General features: G+C 36.1%; 1 protein-coding gene across 3 annotated transcripts in view; it reads left to right on the top strand.

Annotated features, from left to right (window-relative positions):
• KDM4B (lysine demethylase 4B) overlaps nt 1–18181 on the top strand; it is a 282960-nt gene that overhangs the window by 135690 nt on the left and 129089 nt on the right. For all 3 annotated transcript variants that reach the window (XM_051971832.1, XM_051971833.1, XM_051971831.1), the window contains exon 6: nt 9679–9728. In XM_051971832.1, the coding sequence (XP_051827792.1) occupies nt 9679–9728 (50 nt within the window). The remainder of the gene's footprint in view (nt 1–9678; nt 9729–18181) is intronic.

Genomic DNA, 18181 nt, shown 5'->3' with positions numbered 1-18181 from the left:
TTTAGCTGGGACTAGAAGGAAGTCAGGGAAGCCAGAAGAGTAGTTTTTTTAGGTAAGGAATACTGCTAGAGAAAAAGCCTAGGAAAAGGATCTCTGTGGTCTATCTGTCTTTCTATCCAACCATTTATCAATCAGTCATCATTATAAGGCAACATGAGTTATTTTTGAGAAATCTATAATAGCTTTTAATGATGAATATTTTCTCTTTAAAAAGTGTATTTTCTAGGACTTTTCCTGAAATAGAATTAAAGCTTATTGGTCCATCCTTCCTTCCTGCCATCAAATCCTTCCCCTCCACTGCCCCATTTTTAATTGAGAATTTGCCCTTTTCTAGTCCTGTAGCAACTTACTTTTCTTTAAGATTTTAAAGATTAGTGAAAGTGATTAACAATTATATTTTACATTTATTCAGAACATTGAAATATATTTCATCTGGGCTTGATGACTTGAACTTCTTATCCTTTAGGGAGCTATGTGATTTTCCTCCCTCTCTCCCATTTGAATTTTTACTCCCATATTTGTTCTAGTTTATCTAAATATAATTTTTCTTGAAAAGTAAGCAGTCTGAATATTAATCATTATTATCAGTCCATCTTCTTTCTTTTTCACCTCATCATCCTTATCATTTGTCAAATTTCTTTGATTTCTTTGATCTTCCTCTTGCCCCCAGCAGTCATTGAGAAGACCTAGGTTTATTGTACCTCTGATACATAACTTTTTGGTAATCAAGACAATTAAAATTGCCTATTTGTATCAGTGAAGGGAGTTTCCATAAGACATTTTAAAAACAACTAAAGACCCCAGAAAGTAAAGATGAGTATGTTAAATATTTTATACTAATACATTGTCCTTTTTCTTTGACCTGAGTTTCCTTACCTTTAATTGACACTGTTAGAGATTGAGCTAAGAGATAATGAGGTAACAGGAGGTTGATTGTACAGTGAATTCCCGACAATCCCATTCTATCCTTCCTCTCAAACTCTTCTAAAACAGATCTAGAAAATGCACCAAACTGAATCCTGATCAGGAAAATGAAGAAAAAATTGATGTGAGCAGTTTTTCCAGTCAACACAAGGAAAGAGAGAGAGGTCCGTGGAACACTGAGAAATTGGCTGTGCAGAAGGAGATTCTACACCCATACAAGACATCCCTGAATTATGATGGGAATAGAAGTCATCTACCAGTTTTGTAACCTAACCTACTATTCAAGTTCCAGGTTAGAGATCTAAGGTGAACTGAGAAAGGGGACCTGGACTTAGGAGTGACAATCTAAGGTAAAAAGCAGTTATGGGCCTAGAGCAGTATACCAAGAGAAGAACAAGTTGATGTGGATTGTAGAAATAGGGTCTCAGTTCCAGCTTCTATCTCAGTCTAAAGCTTGAAGAGGAATAAGCAGGCCAAGAATACCAGACCAAAGAGGAGTCTTCAGTTCTGTTCCTCTGACTTTGTAGTTTGCCAGCTGGTGGCTAATAATGGCTGAGTTTAGCAGCAGCAATCTTCTGTTGCTTAGACTCTCTGAGGTTAGGAACTTGCAGAGTTCAGACCAGTGAGACAGCAATCAGACTTTGCACTTTGAAAGAACTGAAAGCTTGCAGATCCCTCCTCTAAGTTGTTTATGATATCTAGCAACAACACACTTAGTGTATCTCAAGAAAGCAGCATCAGGAAGGAGAAGCTTAGACTTTCCTTTTAAAAGTGTGGCTGAAGGATGAATACAGAGAGGACTGGAGAGACTTACATGAACTGATGCTAAATGAAATGAGCAGAACTAGGAGATCATTATATACCTCAACAACGATACTGTTTGAGGATGTATTCTGATGGAAGTGGATCTCTTCGATAAAGAGAGCTAATTCAGTTTCAATTGATCAAGGATGGACAGAAGCAGCTACTCCCAAAGAAAGAACACTGGGAAATGAATATAAACTGCTTGCATTTTTGTTTTTCTTCCTGGGTTATTTATACCTTCTGAATCCAATTCTCCCTGTGCAACAAGAAAACCTTTCGGTTCTGCACACATATATTGTATCTAGGATATACTATAATCTATTCAACATGTAAAGGACTGCTTGCCATTGGGGGGAGGGGGTGGAGGAAGGGAGGGGAAAAATCAGAACAGAAGTGAGTGCAAGGGATAATGCTGTAAAAAATTACCCTGGCATGGGTTCTGTCAATAAAAAGTTATTTAAAGAAAAATAAATAAATAAAAGTGTGGCTGAGCTCTGCTCTAGCATTATCTGAAGTCAGGAAGTAGATTGGAATTAACACACAAACAAAAAAAGAACCTTATCTTAAAAAGCTGTTATGGTAACAAGGATACCCAAAATACAAACCTGGAAAAAGAATATGATTCTAAAACATCTACAGGCAAAGAAAGCCTCAGGAGAGACTTCAAAATGTGGCCAGAAATTTAACTAGAATTCCCAGAAGATTTAAGAATTAAGAAAAAATTTTTTTAAACTAATGAAATGAGATCATTAGAGGGGGGGATATGAAAATAATTATGAGAGTTGTAGAAGAAAGAATTTGAAAAGGAATTGACAACTTGACTCAAGAGGTATAAAATCTTGCCCAAACAGCAAATTGGGGTGTGGGGGGGAATCTTACCTAGAATATAGAGAGAGGAGAGTATTTTGGAATCATTGAATATCTGATTGTCATTATTTTTAAAAAAGCATAGGTATCCTGTTTTCAAGAAATATTAAAAGAAAATGCCTAGACCTTTTAGAATCAGAAGGCAAAGTAGAAGTAGAGTCTGCGTCAATCACCTCCTGAAAGAAACTAAAATGAAAACTCCCAGGGATATCATAGCCAAAATTCAGTTTCCTTGTCAAAGTGAATATATGGCAAACATATAGAAAGAAATAATTCAGATACTGAAGAGCCACAGTTAAGATCACACATGATTTAATAGCCACTATTTTACAGAAGTAGAGAACTTAGAATAGTGTTCCAGAAGGCAAAGGATAAAGCTTGCTGGCCAAGAATAACTTACCCAGAAAACTGAGTTATCATGCTATAAGGGGAAAAAGAAATATTTAATTAGAGGACTTTCAAGCATTCTTGATGAAAAGACCAGGGCTATATTGAAACTCTGAAATTGAAACACAGCTGTGAAGAGAAATATAAAAAGATAAACATTAATACATAATTATTTTAAAGCAAGTACTAACGAAGGATAAACTGCTTACTTACATTCAAATATTAGGAGATAATTACACATGTCCCCTTAGGGCCATGTTATCAGGAGTCGTAGAGGGGAGCGCTAATAGAATATGAGAATGATTTTGTTATGTCTTGAAGGTCTTAAGAAAAGAATGGACAGAGAGAGGAAGAGGAATACTCTGGGGATAGGAGAAGGAGAGAAATAGAAAGATTAGGGAAGAATTACCTTACACCTTCCGGATGGGCAAGTAGATGCTGACACAAACAATGAGAAACAATGAGGGACTTGGGTTAGTGGCTGACATTTGAACCTCACTTTCCTTTGAACTGGCCAAAGGAAAGAAAAGTAGATGCATAAGAAGTTGAGTTCATTAAGCAGGGCAATGAGAAGAAAAGAAATGGAGAGGTAGAACTAGAGATAGGGAAGGTAGATTGAAGGAGAATTAATTGTAAAAAAATGCTTTAAGGATATTAAAAACACTTTGAAAGAATTGTAAATTCTGATCACTGATGACCCACCATGTTTTCAGAGGATAAATAATCATATATGCTAGCCATATCCTGACAGAGAGGTAAAAGAATATAGAATTAGGCATACTTTTTAAGATATGATTGTCATGAAAATTAGTTTTGTTTGATTATACATATTTATAAAAGAGGTTTTATTTTTATTTTTTGTTTGTTTTTAGTTGGGATGAAAGGGTTGAAGTGGAAGAGTGAGAAAGTGGATTTTTATTAATTGAAAAAAATTATTATAATAATTGACTCTGTTTTATCAAAACTATGCTATTGTTTTGTATTTATGTTTAACTATTTGCCTTTGTCTATTATACATATCTTTAAAAATCCCTCTGAAAACTCAATTTTTAAGAAAGCAACTTCCCCTTTTCATCCTCAAAATCATTTTTGCTTGTGTTTCCAAAGTTTTAATGCTTTAAAAGTTGATAACATAACACATACACAACTACATCGTGATGATGAAGAGAAAACCCAAATTGGAGCTGAACCAAAGTAACATTAGCCAAATCCAGTAGTATATACGTACTGCTCAATATGCATAGATCTCTACCTATTTAAAGGTATAAACAGGTGCTTTTTTTCGAACTCTTATTTGGTTATAAATTTTGAATTTTACAATTTAGAGCATTGGTTTTATTGTTATTCTTTCTAGATACATTGTTGCAATAATTATGTTTTCTTGACTGTGTATTTTACTTTCTAACTGTTCCTATAAGTCTTCCAATCCTTATGTAATAATAATTCTATTAAATTTTTAGTCTGTTATTCATGATTGGCACTGGCACCCAAAAAATTGTTTTTGTATGCATTTCTACCAAGGCAGACCAGTAGTCAAACTGTTTCTCTTACATAATTAAGCATGATTAATTATTTTAGACCTTTTTGGTTATGTGATCAATTTCAGTAACTCTTCAACTGAATACTTGTCATACAACTTTCTTTTGCCTATTCCATTGAACTCAAATTCTGCAGAACATATTTTATGAATTGCTTATCTTATCTAATCCTGCTATTTTTAATGGAATAAACTGAAATTGAGGGAGGAAGTGATTGATTGCACAACTGATTAGTGGTGGGATGGTTCCTTTCCTCTCACCATTCAAAATGCTTCCAGATCTTTTGTTCTTTAAGAGCTTTAAAGTGGATGTTCATTTCTTTTTAAATGTTCTGTCCTTCCTTCACTTATGTCACATCTTTTCTCCTTCCATGAAGGCTTTACTAAACTGCTGCCCTAATGTTCTTTCCCTCTTCTTATTTCATATACCCCTGTGCTATCACTTGGCAGCTATCATTTAGTACCCTGTGACATCCCTATCTTTCAATTTGTTGTTTTTACTATTTTAAAAAAAATATTATTAATCTTCCTATACATAACATGAACTCCTCAAGGACTGAGACAATGTTTGATTGATTTATATGCCTTTGGCCTCTTGCATGGAGTACATGCTCAGTAAACAAGTTTTTATATAATTGAATTTTTCTGGCTAGGAATTGTTCATGTTTGCAAATGAAGGTCAACTCTCTTTTTAAAAAAATGTTGGTGTATTTTGTCTGCCATAGTCTTGGCATTCCTGTAGCATTAAATTGAATGCTAGAAAGCACTTTTGGTCCTAAAGCAGTAGTTGCCAGGGATACCTGTTCTGACAGCCCCACCCTTAGCTATAGATCTAGAAAGTAGAATTATTCACATCCTTCCAATTTGTATTTATCTAGAATTAGTGTAAAGTTTTTGGAAATATTGAGAATTGTAATAAAACAAAAATTTTTAAAAATATGTAGCCATACCCTTATTTTGTATAATAGCTGGCTGATTTGCATTTTCAAATGTTCATTTCATTTTATGAATTCAACATTCACTTTAAGATTTTGAGTTCCAGTTTTTTTCTCCTTCCCCCCTCCAAGACAGCAAGCGATCTGATAGAGTTTATACATATACGATCATTTTAAACATATTTCCATATTAGTCATGTTATGAAAGAAAAATCAGAACAAAAGAGAAAGAAAACAAGAAAGAAAAAAAACATAACAAAAAGGTGAAAATAATATGCTTTGATCCACATTCAATCTCCATAGTTTTTTCCTCTGGATGAAGATGGCATTTTTCATTCCAAGTCAAGTGTAATTGTTTTGGAGCACTGCATTGCTAAGAAGAGCTAAGTTTACAATAATTGATTGTCACATAATGTTGCTGTTATGTGGTCTCCTGGTTCTGCTCATTTCACTCAGCATCAATTCATGTAAATCTTTTCAGGATTATCTGAAATCAGCCTGCTCATCATTTCCTATAGAACAATATATTCATATACCACAATTCAGTCAACCATTCTGTAATTGATAGGAATTTCTAATTCCTTGTCACCTCAAAAAGGGCTGCTACAAACATTTTTGCACATGTGGGTCCTTTTCCATCTTTCATGATGTCTTTAGTTATATAGACCTAATAGTGACATTGCTGGATCAAAGGGTATATGCAGTTTTATAGTTCTTTGGGTCTTACACGTCTTTTAATGTATCATATTAGTTTTATCAACTGTCATATTACACATGAGTGTAATAGGTTTTCCATTTAATATTTGTGCGGTTGACTTTTTAGATTCTAAGTCAGGACTTTGTATTTATTCCTACCAAAGGCATAATACTCCTTCATTTTTGTGCTTTTCATATCCTTTTGAATGCTATTTCTTTTATCCCATGTGTCAGTTATTCATGCCATTCATAAATTGAAATATGGTTGTAACAGACATAAAAATATTCATTGAAATATGGCTGCATTGGTATTGTCAATTAAATTAGGAATTGTTGGTTGTTTAGTCATTTCAGTTATGTCTGACTCTTCATGACACCATTTGGGATTTTCTTAGCAAATGTGTGGAATGTTCTCTTGTTCAGTTTTCTTGGGGTCTCTGGGAGCAGCCTTCCTTTCAGTCCAGTAATCATCACAAGTATAGCCAGGATGTTCAAGTCCAAATCCTTTATCTCTTTCAAAGTCTTGTCTCCTTTCCTGGGGCCTGGTTAGCTTTCTTAGTGGTCTATCTCTCTCCTTGGTCTCCTTGGCTGCCTCTTTCTCTGCCCTCTGAATCTCTCTGAATCCAAAGGTTTGTGCTTCAGACTCTAGCCACCACAAAGGTGGATGATGGAATGAATCAGTCTCAGCCTCTGAGCGCTTCTAGCTTATATGCTGTGCACTGAGTACACACCAATTGTTATATCACTAAGAAACCATTATTTGTTGTAGGATTAAATCAATGCTAAACTAGATTTAACCATTGTCTTCTCATTTCCACTTAGTACCTTGTTTCAAGTTCTGGTCCATAACAAATGTTCATGTACAAAGTTTAAATATATGACAATGTGTCTTGTGGAGCTTATAATCTAAGCTCAAATATTTAAAAAAAATGATAGGTGGTACTTTAAATATAAGCAGAAAGGTGCAGAAGTGTGAATGAAGTGCGAGGTCTTAGAAGGAAAGATTGTTCTCAAGGAGGTAGTAGTGTTGGAAATTGAAATTTAAAGATTGAGCAGAATCACAGTGATTCATAGTGATTTTGATCTCTAAAAGATACTTTGGAGAAAATGTAGTTCAGTGTTTTTATTTTACAAATATGGATTTTGAGGCCCAGAATGGTTTAATTTGCTTAAGATCAAGATAAAGCTGGAATTCAAACATTCTCCAAAATCAGCATTCTTTCTCATGAGGCCACACTCCTTCCTGAATTCATCAAGCTCTAGAATAGACATTCCTTTCTGTGCTGTAGTTGGCTGTCTTTGCCTTTACGCCATCTCATCCCCCTCCTGTGTCATATTGGTAGCACCTCAGGTGGAGAGAGAATTTTTGTTACATTGTCAGTTTCCTCTCCTTTGATTAGTATTTGGTATTGTTTTCATGCTCCCTGCTTACAATTAGGGTCTTCTCACTGCCGTACTCAAAGCTTGGGATTCATTAGTTTGTGTACTTCTGGAAGGTTATTTTGTGTCTGCTTCATATTAGTTGTCTCCTCTGTTAGAATGGAAGTTCTTTGAGAGCAAAGACTAGTTTGCTTTTTGTCTTTCTCTCTTCAGTTTGGCATCTGATGCAGATCGTTGATTTAGGATTTCATCACTATGGGAAGCTCCTAGTAAAAAAAAAATACCCATGCCAATATAAATTGGCACAGATGTGTCTTAGATCTTTGGTCTTAGACTTGCCTTCGGCACTGGAAGGTTAAAATGTGCCTTAACTTAGGTTCACTTAGTCTTTATGGCAGAGAGGGGACTCAGACCCAGACTTTCTCATCTTTTAGGCAGTGGCTTACTAGTAAAAACTTAACAAATGCTTATTAATTTATTTAATTACACAATGGTTTGGAGTGGGATAAGGAAAGGCAAAGAGGCATTTAGCTGTGTATGGTTAGCATTATTTCATCAAAAGAAAGTTGCAAGGGGAAACAAAACACTTCTTGTTAGATAATAATTTTGTAGTTATTTGAGGATAAGGTAGTTTTTATTCATGGACTTTTTATGGCTTTATAGACCAGTAGATTCAGTTTTGTTGTCCAGATTTCCTGGCCAAACAAACTCCACTTTAATCTCTCCAGAGGTTCTTCTTCTGAACACTCAGCTTGGCTTCTTGCAATCTGTAGTTTCAGATAACACAAGAACCTTGTTCCAATGTATTAAACTTTTAACATCCTCCAGATTCAATTAATCTTATCTTTACAACTCCAATTACAGGCAGTAATTAAGTGAAAGCATCATTGTAGACTAGGGATATTACATTAATCATCAACAGCCTTGTAGCTATAAATTAGTTCTTTCCCAATCCTTCAGCATTTTCCCAGAAGAAACAGAATATTTCATTTCCCTATTTTAAGGGACATTAATCCCAAAAAGGAGCTTTGGATCAGGATTAATTTTTATCATTTTTATGTAAGTGATAAATGGTTACTTTCAAAGGATAACTGCTAAGTTTTCTGAGACATGGTATTGAATTGTCTTATAATTATATAGTTGAAGGTACTATCATTTCTTCTGGTCAGAGGGCACCTAGGAGTCCATAAATATGTTATTTCTATTCTCTGAGATCAAATACTACATGATATTTTTTTCTGTTTTGTTTTTAAAACTCCCAACTTAAATTAGCTTAAAAGATTTTAAAGTCTGGAAATAACTTCTGTGTAGTGGTCTTTTCCCCTGTTTTTTTTTTTTTTTTTTCTTTGCATCAGTGAGTGAATTTTCAAGAGGAAAAGTTGTTCAATTTTTTTTTTTTTTTACAAATTAAATTTGAAATTCTCTCCTGTCATTGTTAAATTACTTGTTTTTCTACAGTGTCTAATACAGGATTGTACCCTGGATTAGGGAACACGTGAAAACTGTGAAACACATTATATGTTTAATTGTTCTTGCTTGGGTGAAGGGAAACTTAATTTGGTCCTATCCTCTTTTCTTGAAAGGAGTAGAATTCCAAAGGCTTGAGATTAATGACAGACAGTTCTAGTTTTGTGTTAGTTAAGAATCCTTGCTATCTTTTCATTTTGAAGATTGAGAAGGTGGAATTAGTACTTGATAGAATTCTCTGCCCCTGAGGCTTTATTTCTTAAGGGGAACAGAAACAAAGTCCACATTCATCCCTTAAACATAAACCTACCTGGGGCATTTGCATGTAACAATAGCGGAGTATTTACTATCTTCCAACTTCCATTTTCCTTAACTGTTCTAAATGTAACATTTTATCTTCAAATTTAATTTCTTTCTCATTAGTGAAATGTTTTGTTCCTTTAGTTAATGTGTAGTAAACAAATCTCTGATTGAAAACTACAGATTTGGAAAAGTTTTGAGGGAAGGTAGTTGACTTGAGCTTACTTGATGCTTCAATACGTCATTCTCTGAATGGAGAACAATGCACTACTCCTTTTTATTGGAACTAAGTCCCCAGTCTTTTGGTGACTTTGCTTTCCATTAATGGTGAGGATTGCTAGTATAATAATAACTGGCTTTTCTCTTCCCCTTTTCTTCTAGGTATGCCATACCTCCAGAACATGGTAAACGTCTGGAACGCCTGGCAAAAGGTAAGCTTCTATGTCTCTAATATTGGTTGCTACATATTGATGTTTCTAGAAATTGCAAGACATTTTAGATGTCACCATGTTTCAGATGGAATGGAGTTTAAGAGGGGATACACTGTGAAGGCCTAAACTAGGAAGGACTTCAGGAAGACTTGAATTCAAATTTAGCCCAAGTCATCTACTACTAACTGTGTGATCCAATCAAGTTGTTGAGGTCTAGATTTGGGGTATCTAAATGAAATTAGGGTTTAATTGAGGTCTAGTGGCAGGTTTGGGGTACAGGGAGTCAAACAGAGCTCCCCTGCAACCCCCTTGGATTTGGCGCAAGGATATAGTGGTTCGAGTGCCCAATAAAAGCATTTATTGGCCCGAGAGCTTTTATTAATCTAAAAGAGATTTATTATTGAGTTTGGCAGTAAGGAGATAGGTGAAGGTAGAGATAAGGAGGGTACCGGACACAGGGTCCAAGTGGACAGAGAGTCCGGACATGGCTAATATGTTAGGGATCTCTGCAAAGAGAGGGTTCCCAGGGTGGCCCTTCTATAATAGGAGATTTAGCTCTAGGGGCTTTTAGGTGTAGCCCCAAAGTTGGCTCAGATCAGGGTGGGGCTGGGACAGGCCCAGATCTTCTATTGGAATAGAAAGGGACCAGGATATGTGAGTTAAAGGGCAATTACATTTACTAGGGGGGCTGGGAATCAAAGATAGGAATCTTTCCCACTTCAAAGTCACTAATTCTGTTTCCATTTCTTCATTAGTAAAATAATAATAACAATAGCATCTACCTCTGAGGGTTCAAACAAAATGATATTTGTAAAGAAATTCGTAAACCTTAATGTACTATACACACACACACACACACACACACACACACACACACACACACACAATGCTACTATCATCAGTTCAAAACTCATCAGTTATTTCAGATTCAATTAGTTTGTAAGCTCTTGTATAAGGTAGTTTACACAGTGTTAGATCCATAATGGTTGGGGTTTTTGGCACAAATTAGTGGGAATGGAGAAGAAGGAATCTTATTTTGAGCCTTCTAGATAGTTGGTTAATTCTTTATTGTTGAGTTACTTAACTAAAATGCTTAGGGGAACCTATGCTACCTTCACTAACCAAGAAGACCATTTCTTTGACCTTATGGCCAAATATACCTTCTCCTCTGAACACAACCTGTCTGTCATAGTAGGGACCATAAAAAAATTCTAAGTATGCCTCAGTCTGGTTTCTGCTTTTGTTTTTGACTTTCTAAGAGTTCTGCCTAGACTGATAATAAATTCATTCCTAAAAGAATCTAGAGAACAGTCTAGTGTGGGTGATAAAAAAGGTTTTAGGCCTCCATATGTTTAGAAAATTCAGGTTTCTTTCCTTCCTTTCTTCCTTCTTTCCTTCTCTTTCTTCTCCTTCCTTCCTTTCTTGTTTGATTTTTATAATAGGAAAACAAAGTAGATATGGGTATAACTTGGTAGCAAAATTTTGAATAGACTTAAATAAAATAAGAGAAGCTTTTTGCCCAGATTTATTTTCTCTATCATCATTGTTTTATCACCGCTCTTTTTGCTTAAATAGAATCTAAAATTTCAGAAGATTCCGTGGCTAGTAAATGTATGATAAACAATTTTTTTAAATTGTAACTTTTTATGGACAGAACATATACCTTAGTAATTTTTTACAACATTATCCCTTGTACTCACTTCTGTTCTGACTTTTCTCTTCCCTCCCTCCACCTCTTCCCCTAGATGGCAACCAGTCTTAATACATGTTAAATATGTTAACAGTATATCCTAGATGCAATATATGTGTGCAGAACCGAACAGTTCTCTTGTTGCACAGGGAGAATTGGATTCAGAAAGTAAAAATAACCTGGGGAGAAAAACAAAAATGCAAACAGTTTACACTCATTTCCCAATGTTTTTTCTTTGGGTGTAGCTGCTTCTGTCCATCATTGATCAACTGGAACTGAATTAAATCTTCTCTTTGTCGAAGATATCCACTTCCATCAGAATACATCCTCATACAGTATCGTTGTTGAAGTGTATAATGATGATAAACATTTTTATAAGCTATAGTGAAGAAAGAAAAAGAAATTCTTTCTTCTATTTAATACTTTGTAAGCTCCTGTGCTAGTAGAGTTCAGGAAAGACCTTCTGAATTGCAATGAAGGATACATTGTAAAGGTTGCCTTGTACTGTGGGAGCAGTGCTAGCATCTCAGTTATCAGGAACCTTGTTGGAGTTTCACTGGTCACCCATTCTCAATTGTACATTGCCCTCATTCTTTGAAGGGAGAGACTGGGCAAAGGGGAGGTGAATAGGGAAGGTAGTAGGCTTTTGGTGGAGGTTTTAAAGCTATAGTTTGAAAGATGAGAAAGTTGACATTGCTTGCATGGGCCCAGGAACCTGTTCATATATTTGGACATTCAATTAATTTTAAAATTAATTTAATTTAAAATTAAAATGGGAGTTTTGTTAGGGTGCGTGGGAAATTATTACTTTTCTTTAGAATAAGAAATGGAATAATAGAATGGAAAAGTGTTACTAAGCACTTATGTGCATTTATTAAGTATTCTGTACCAAGCCCTGGAAATACATATTAAAAAAGTGAGATAGTTACTGCTCTCAAAGAGCTCACATTCTCATTGAGGGATACAACATATAAAGGAAAGTTTAGGGACTTCCGGCTTTAGAGAGAAGGCACATAGCTACGTAAACTCCACGTTTTCCCTCAGAATTCATTTCATTACAAACATCTGAATTAATGCTTGACTGAAAAAACCTCACAAATAGTTACCAAGAGAAGACATCCTTGAAATTCACCAGGAAAGGTCTGTTTTTGCTCAAGGGCAGGGGCAGTTTTAGATCTGCACAGGCTGAGGGCAGACAGTGGCAGCGAGAGCCCGGCAGGCAGCTCACAGCCGAGCAGACCAGAGCCAGGTGGGGTGTAATCTCAGCCATCTCTGCGGGGAGAGCTTTGTTACAGGATTGGATACTTTGCCCTGGCAGCAAGCCAGTAAGACAAGCAGAGAAGCTAAAAACACCGGGGGTGAAGAATACAACCCAGAATAGCTGGAGTCTCTTGGGACCTGGCCACCCCTCCCCCACAGTGTTTCAGCATGCTCTCGGACTCTCAGAGCTCAGGTGCAGCACAGCCCTCGCTGTCCTAGTAGGGCCTTGCTGCTGCCCCCCTGCAGTCTGTAGAGGAAGCTCTGTAACACCACCCAGCCCAAAAAAGAAAGCAGATTTTTTTTTTTGTTTTGTTTTTCTTTTTTTCTTTGCTAGTTTGTCTTTGTTTCTTCTCTGACAAAATGAGCAAAAAATTGAAATAGGCCTTAACCATTGACAGCTTCTATAAGGATAGCGAGCAGACTCTAAACCCTGAGGAGACTAACAACAGACTGTCTCCAGCTTAAACTCCAAAGGACGATAATATCTGGCCCTCAGCACAGATGAATCTCATAGAAGAAATTAAAAAAGCTCTCACAAGAGAGCTAGAAGAAAAATGGGAAAAGAAAAGGGAAGCTTGGCAAGAGAGTCTGGTGAAGTCATCCCACACATTTAAAGACAGAGTGGACAAAGAAATCAAATCGTTGAAAAATAGAATTAGTGAACTGGAAACAAAATAAAATAGCTCTCTAAAAAATAAAATTGGTGAAATGGAAAAAAATTCCATAGAACAAAACAACTCACTGAGTTTTTAAAACTCAATTGAACAATTAGAAAAAGATATTTAAAAAGTGAGTGAAGAAAATACTTCCTTGAAAATCAGAATTAAACAAATGGAATTGAATGACTCGAGGAGACAACAAGAATCAGTCAAGCAAAACCAAAAAAATCAAACAATGGAAAAAAATGTGAAATACCTTCTTGGGAAAACAACAGACCTGGAAAATAGATCCAGGAGAGACAATTTGAGAATTATTGGATTCCCAGAAAAATGTGATGAAAAAAAGAGCCTGGACACTATTTTCCAGGAAATTATCAAAGAGAACTGCCTAGAAGTCATAAAAACAGAGGGTAAAATAGACATTGAAAGAATTCATCAATCACCTACTGAAAGGGATCCTAAAATCAAAACACCAAGAAATATGCCAAAACCCTCAGATGAAGGAAAAAATTCTGCAAGCGGCTAGAAAAATCCAACTCCAATATAAAGGAGCCACAATAAGGATCACCCAGGATCTAGCAGTGTCCACATTAAAAGATCGAAGGGCCTGGAATGTGATATTCCGAAAGACTAAGGAACTTGGTATGCAACCAAAAATAACTTACCCAGCCAGAATGAGCTTCTTTTTCCAGGGAAGAAGATGGACATTCAACGAAATAAGCGAATTTCACCTATTTTTGATGAAAAAACCAGAACTTAACAAAAAGTTTGATCTACAAATATAGAACGAAATCTTGGGAACTATATTTCTGCTATAAAGATGTATAAAGAATACATGTATACTTTGTTCTAGAAACTAGAGGTGGAAAGGACATTGTACCAGAAAAAGGGTAAAGTGGGGGTACTACATCTCACAAAGAGGCAAAGGAAACCTATTATATCTGAGAGAAAGAATGGAGGGGATGAATATAGTAGGTATCTTACTGCCATCAGAATTGGCTTTAAGAGAAAAATTTTAGACATATTCAATTTATGGTGAAACTTCTCCCACCTCATTGAAAAGTGGGAAGGGAAAAGTGAAAAAGGAAGGAATAAGCTAAGTGGAAGGGAACACAGAAACTGTGAGGAAAAGGAGTAAGATAGTGGGAGGAACTCTAAGGTGAGGGGAGGGATACTAAAAAGGAAGGTTTAGTACATGAAAGATGAAGGATCATTTAGTGCTTGATCTGGAGCTAGGCAGATGGCCAGGCTGTTTCCATTGGTCAACTGGGACAAGGAGGGAAAGTCTTAGATCTCTAGTAGTTAGACCAACTATCCTTTTAACCTTGCAAGTTGTCGCCTTCACCCTTTATCCAATTATTTGTCAGTTCTTGAAAATCCTCAGTATCATCTTTCTAACGTTTTCTCTTTATTACTATGGTTACCACTCTAGTTTAGGCTCTAAGCACCTTTTACCAGATGGGTAATGGGAGAATACAATTTGATAAATAAATATTTTTTAAACCCTACTCTATGGTAGGCATTCTGCAAAGTGCTGAGGATACAAAGGAAAAATAAAATAATCCCTACCCTTGAGGATCTTACATTTTATCAGGGGAAGCAAAATGAATGTAAAGACTGCTGAGACACCCTGCAAAAAAAAATATAAGAGACATGAAAAACAAGTGCAATGCACCTTGGATGGGAAAGCAGTAACAATTGAGTTGAATCTTCCAGAAAGCCAAGATAAAGTGCCAGCAGGGCTGATAACCAACATCATTAGCTTGCTTGATCTTGAGAATAGGGAGAGAGCTCTATTCCACTTTTGTAAAAATTGGATAACATCAACTTTATATAGTTTAATTTTTAAAAAATTAGAAAATTTGTGGCAGTCATATGTGAATTAATGGTACTAAGAAATAGGTCAGTCATTCAGTATTTCTTTTGAATACTGCTTCCCTCATCCAGAATATGGCAGCTTGCCTAGGATTTAATGCTATATCATTGAAAAACTAGGTCATATATTTAAATTTTAAAAAATAATCAAACAGAATGTAATAGCTAGTACTGATTTTTTATTCTTATGTAGGGTTGATTAAGTAACAGAGGTGTGCTTCGTAACCATTTGGGACTTTGCCATCCTTTAAATAAGGAGATTGGAGGGAAGGAAGCTCTACCAAAAATAAATGGACAATGAAAGTAGGCCATCCTAATTCTGAACTCTAGAACATGGAACTTTTGATTGCCCACAACATAGAGGGCGATCCAAACCAGACTTGTCAGCAGGTTCCCTCTGGGTTGAAGGAGCTTATACCTTTCCAGAGTTCCCCGCTATCTGCGGCCCTCTACAAATTCTGCTGAATAAAGCAGACAACCAGGAAAGCTTACTCACTAAATGGATTCAGAACCATTACTTGCTTTGTTTTCTGAACTTATAACAAGTAACCATTTAAATTGCTTTAAGTATCACCACCATGCTTTCCCTATATCACATAGTACAGGGGGTGTTGATATAGGTCATTCAGGACAAAGGCAATATACCTTGATATTTTATAAGTGGTCTGAATGATCAGGCCTAGTTAGGGGGAAATTTTATAAACAGTGGTTGTTAAAGTACTTAACTTATTGTTAAAGTAACTTAAGTACTTATAATTAAGCTAGTAGTCCCTTCCATAAGCCAAAAAATAGTAAAGGATATATTCCTTGTTATTAAAAAAAAAATCTCTTAACTCAAAAGTTCTTGTCCCCAAATAGCATAGCTATCCTTTTGCCTTTAAGGGTAGAAGTTCTTAACTTTTTCTTCTGTCATGTAACCCCTTTGGCAACATGATGAAGTCTGTTGTTTGTCCTTGATTTCAAAGAGCACCAGTGATATCAAGGGGGTGACACCTTGACTTATGTGTGAATTGGATTTAAGTCAGGCAGAATTGTACAAAGTCATCACCACGCTCCTCTTCCTGAGTCATCAAAGTCCAGTGGCAGATCAAAAGTCAAAATGAAAGGGTAGCTGGATAGCCCAGCGGATAGAGTACCAGCTCTGAAGTCAGGAGGACCTGTGTTCAAATCCAGCCTCAGACTTAACACTTACTAGCTGTGTAACCCTGGGCAAGTCACTTAACCCCAGTTGCTTCACCATAAAGAAAAAAGAAAAGTCAGAATGATTGTTGATGACCCATGATGTAGTGGGTGACTTTGGCTACTTTCATGACCATTGGGACAAATCATTCTCACCCACCTATTCTACTAGGGGAAATTTTTACATTCTTGGGGTAGACAACTCCTAAGTTATTGATGATTTTCAGGCCTGTTGATTACCCTTCATTTGGTTTAGTCCATCTGTGAGATAGTTTTACTGTTGTATGGCCTCTGTGCATACTATAGTTTCTTGAAGCCGAAAGTGAGAGATAGGTGACAGGTAGACACCAAAGATGGATGAGTAGCTTTCAGAAAGGCTTGGCAACCCCTCATACAGAGGTGCTGGTTCTCCCTAAACACCTAAAATATTCTCTATGACACTTCTTAGAAGGATGTTTGGTTTCTATAGTCATAATTGAAAGAAATGCCAAGTTAGCAAAAATATAAAGAAAATTTTCCTTTTTCAAATTCCCAGATCTTTTGAAATCTCTATTGGATTTCTTGAGTGTCCATAGGCTGTAGATTAAGAATTCTTGTTTTAGAGCATGATCCTTTGTGACTGGAAAGATAATATGAAAATTAGAGAAGAAATTTTTTAGAGAAAGGTAATATAACAGGACTTTGAGTTTGAAATGTTCAAAAGGCAGTTGGAGATGGGATACTAGAGGTCTTCAGAAAGATTAGGGCTAAAAAAATGGACTTAATAATCATCAGCTAATAATTGAATCCACAGAAACTGATGAAATTACCCAGCAAAATAGTATAAAGGGAGAAGAGGACACAAGAAAGAACCTTAGGACAGAATTCCCACAGATATCAGGAGCAACCTGGATGAAAATACAGGAAAGGTTGAGGAGCCCCGGCCAGACAGGCAGAAGGATAACCAGGGAAGTAGTATTATGAAAGCCTAGAGAGAAGAGAGATGTCAAAGGTGAGGGAAGGCTATTGGATCAGGCAGTTAAAAAGTCTGTTTCATTTGATTGATGAGATTGGAAACAAGACTGACAAAGATGTTGAGAGGAAAGCAGAGGCCCTTTTTGTAGATGCCTTTCTCAAAGATGTTATCTGTGAAAGGAAACAGAAATAGAGATGATAATTAATAGGGGTAGAGAGATTTAGAGAGATTTTTAACTCTGAGAAAGACTTGGGCATCTTTGTAAGCAGTGTAGAAACAGCCAGTAGATAAGGAGAGATTGAAGCTTATTGGGAGGAAAGGAAATGAGAGACAATCTTCTGGAGAAGACAGGATGGAATGGGATTACTTGTTAATGTAGAAGGATTTGCTTTGTCAAGGAGGGGGACCATCATTTCATGTGAGATGGAGATAGTGGCAGAAGGCATTTGAGGGAAGTTAGCAAAGCTCTTCTTTCTAGATCTCAGATAATATAATATTTTGTCTTATCACCTGTCTAATGCATTGTGTGTTTGTATATATTTCTGTGGTGATGATATTCTCCTTTCTCTACTATACACTCCATGAAGGCAGTGACTATTTTCCCTCTGGTTCTGTACTTTTTCTTCCCTATAATGTAATAGTCTTCACAAAATTCCACTGTAGTCACTGAGAATGTGTTTCCACTTGTTCTCATTGAATCTTATAGAATCTTTAGGCAACAAGGATTGAGGAAGAATAGGTTTATAGCTAAACAGAGTCTGGAGAAGCCATCTAGGCTAGCTGTTTTTATAAATAAGAAAATTGAGACTCGGAGAAGTAATGATTGTCAAGCTTG

Source organism: Antechinus flavipes, chromosome 1 (genome assembly GCF_016432865.1).
Source record: "Antechinus flavipes isolate AdamAnt ecotype Samford, QLD, Australia chromosome 1, AdamAnt_v2, whole genome shotgun sequence".
In the NCBI taxonomy this organism is placed as follows: Eukaryota; Metazoa; Chordata; class Mammalia; order Dasyuromorphia; family Dasyuridae; genus Antechinus; species Antechinus flavipes.
Note: the sequence above shows the minus strand (reverse complement) of the source record. Positions and strands in the feature narration are given on the sequence as shown.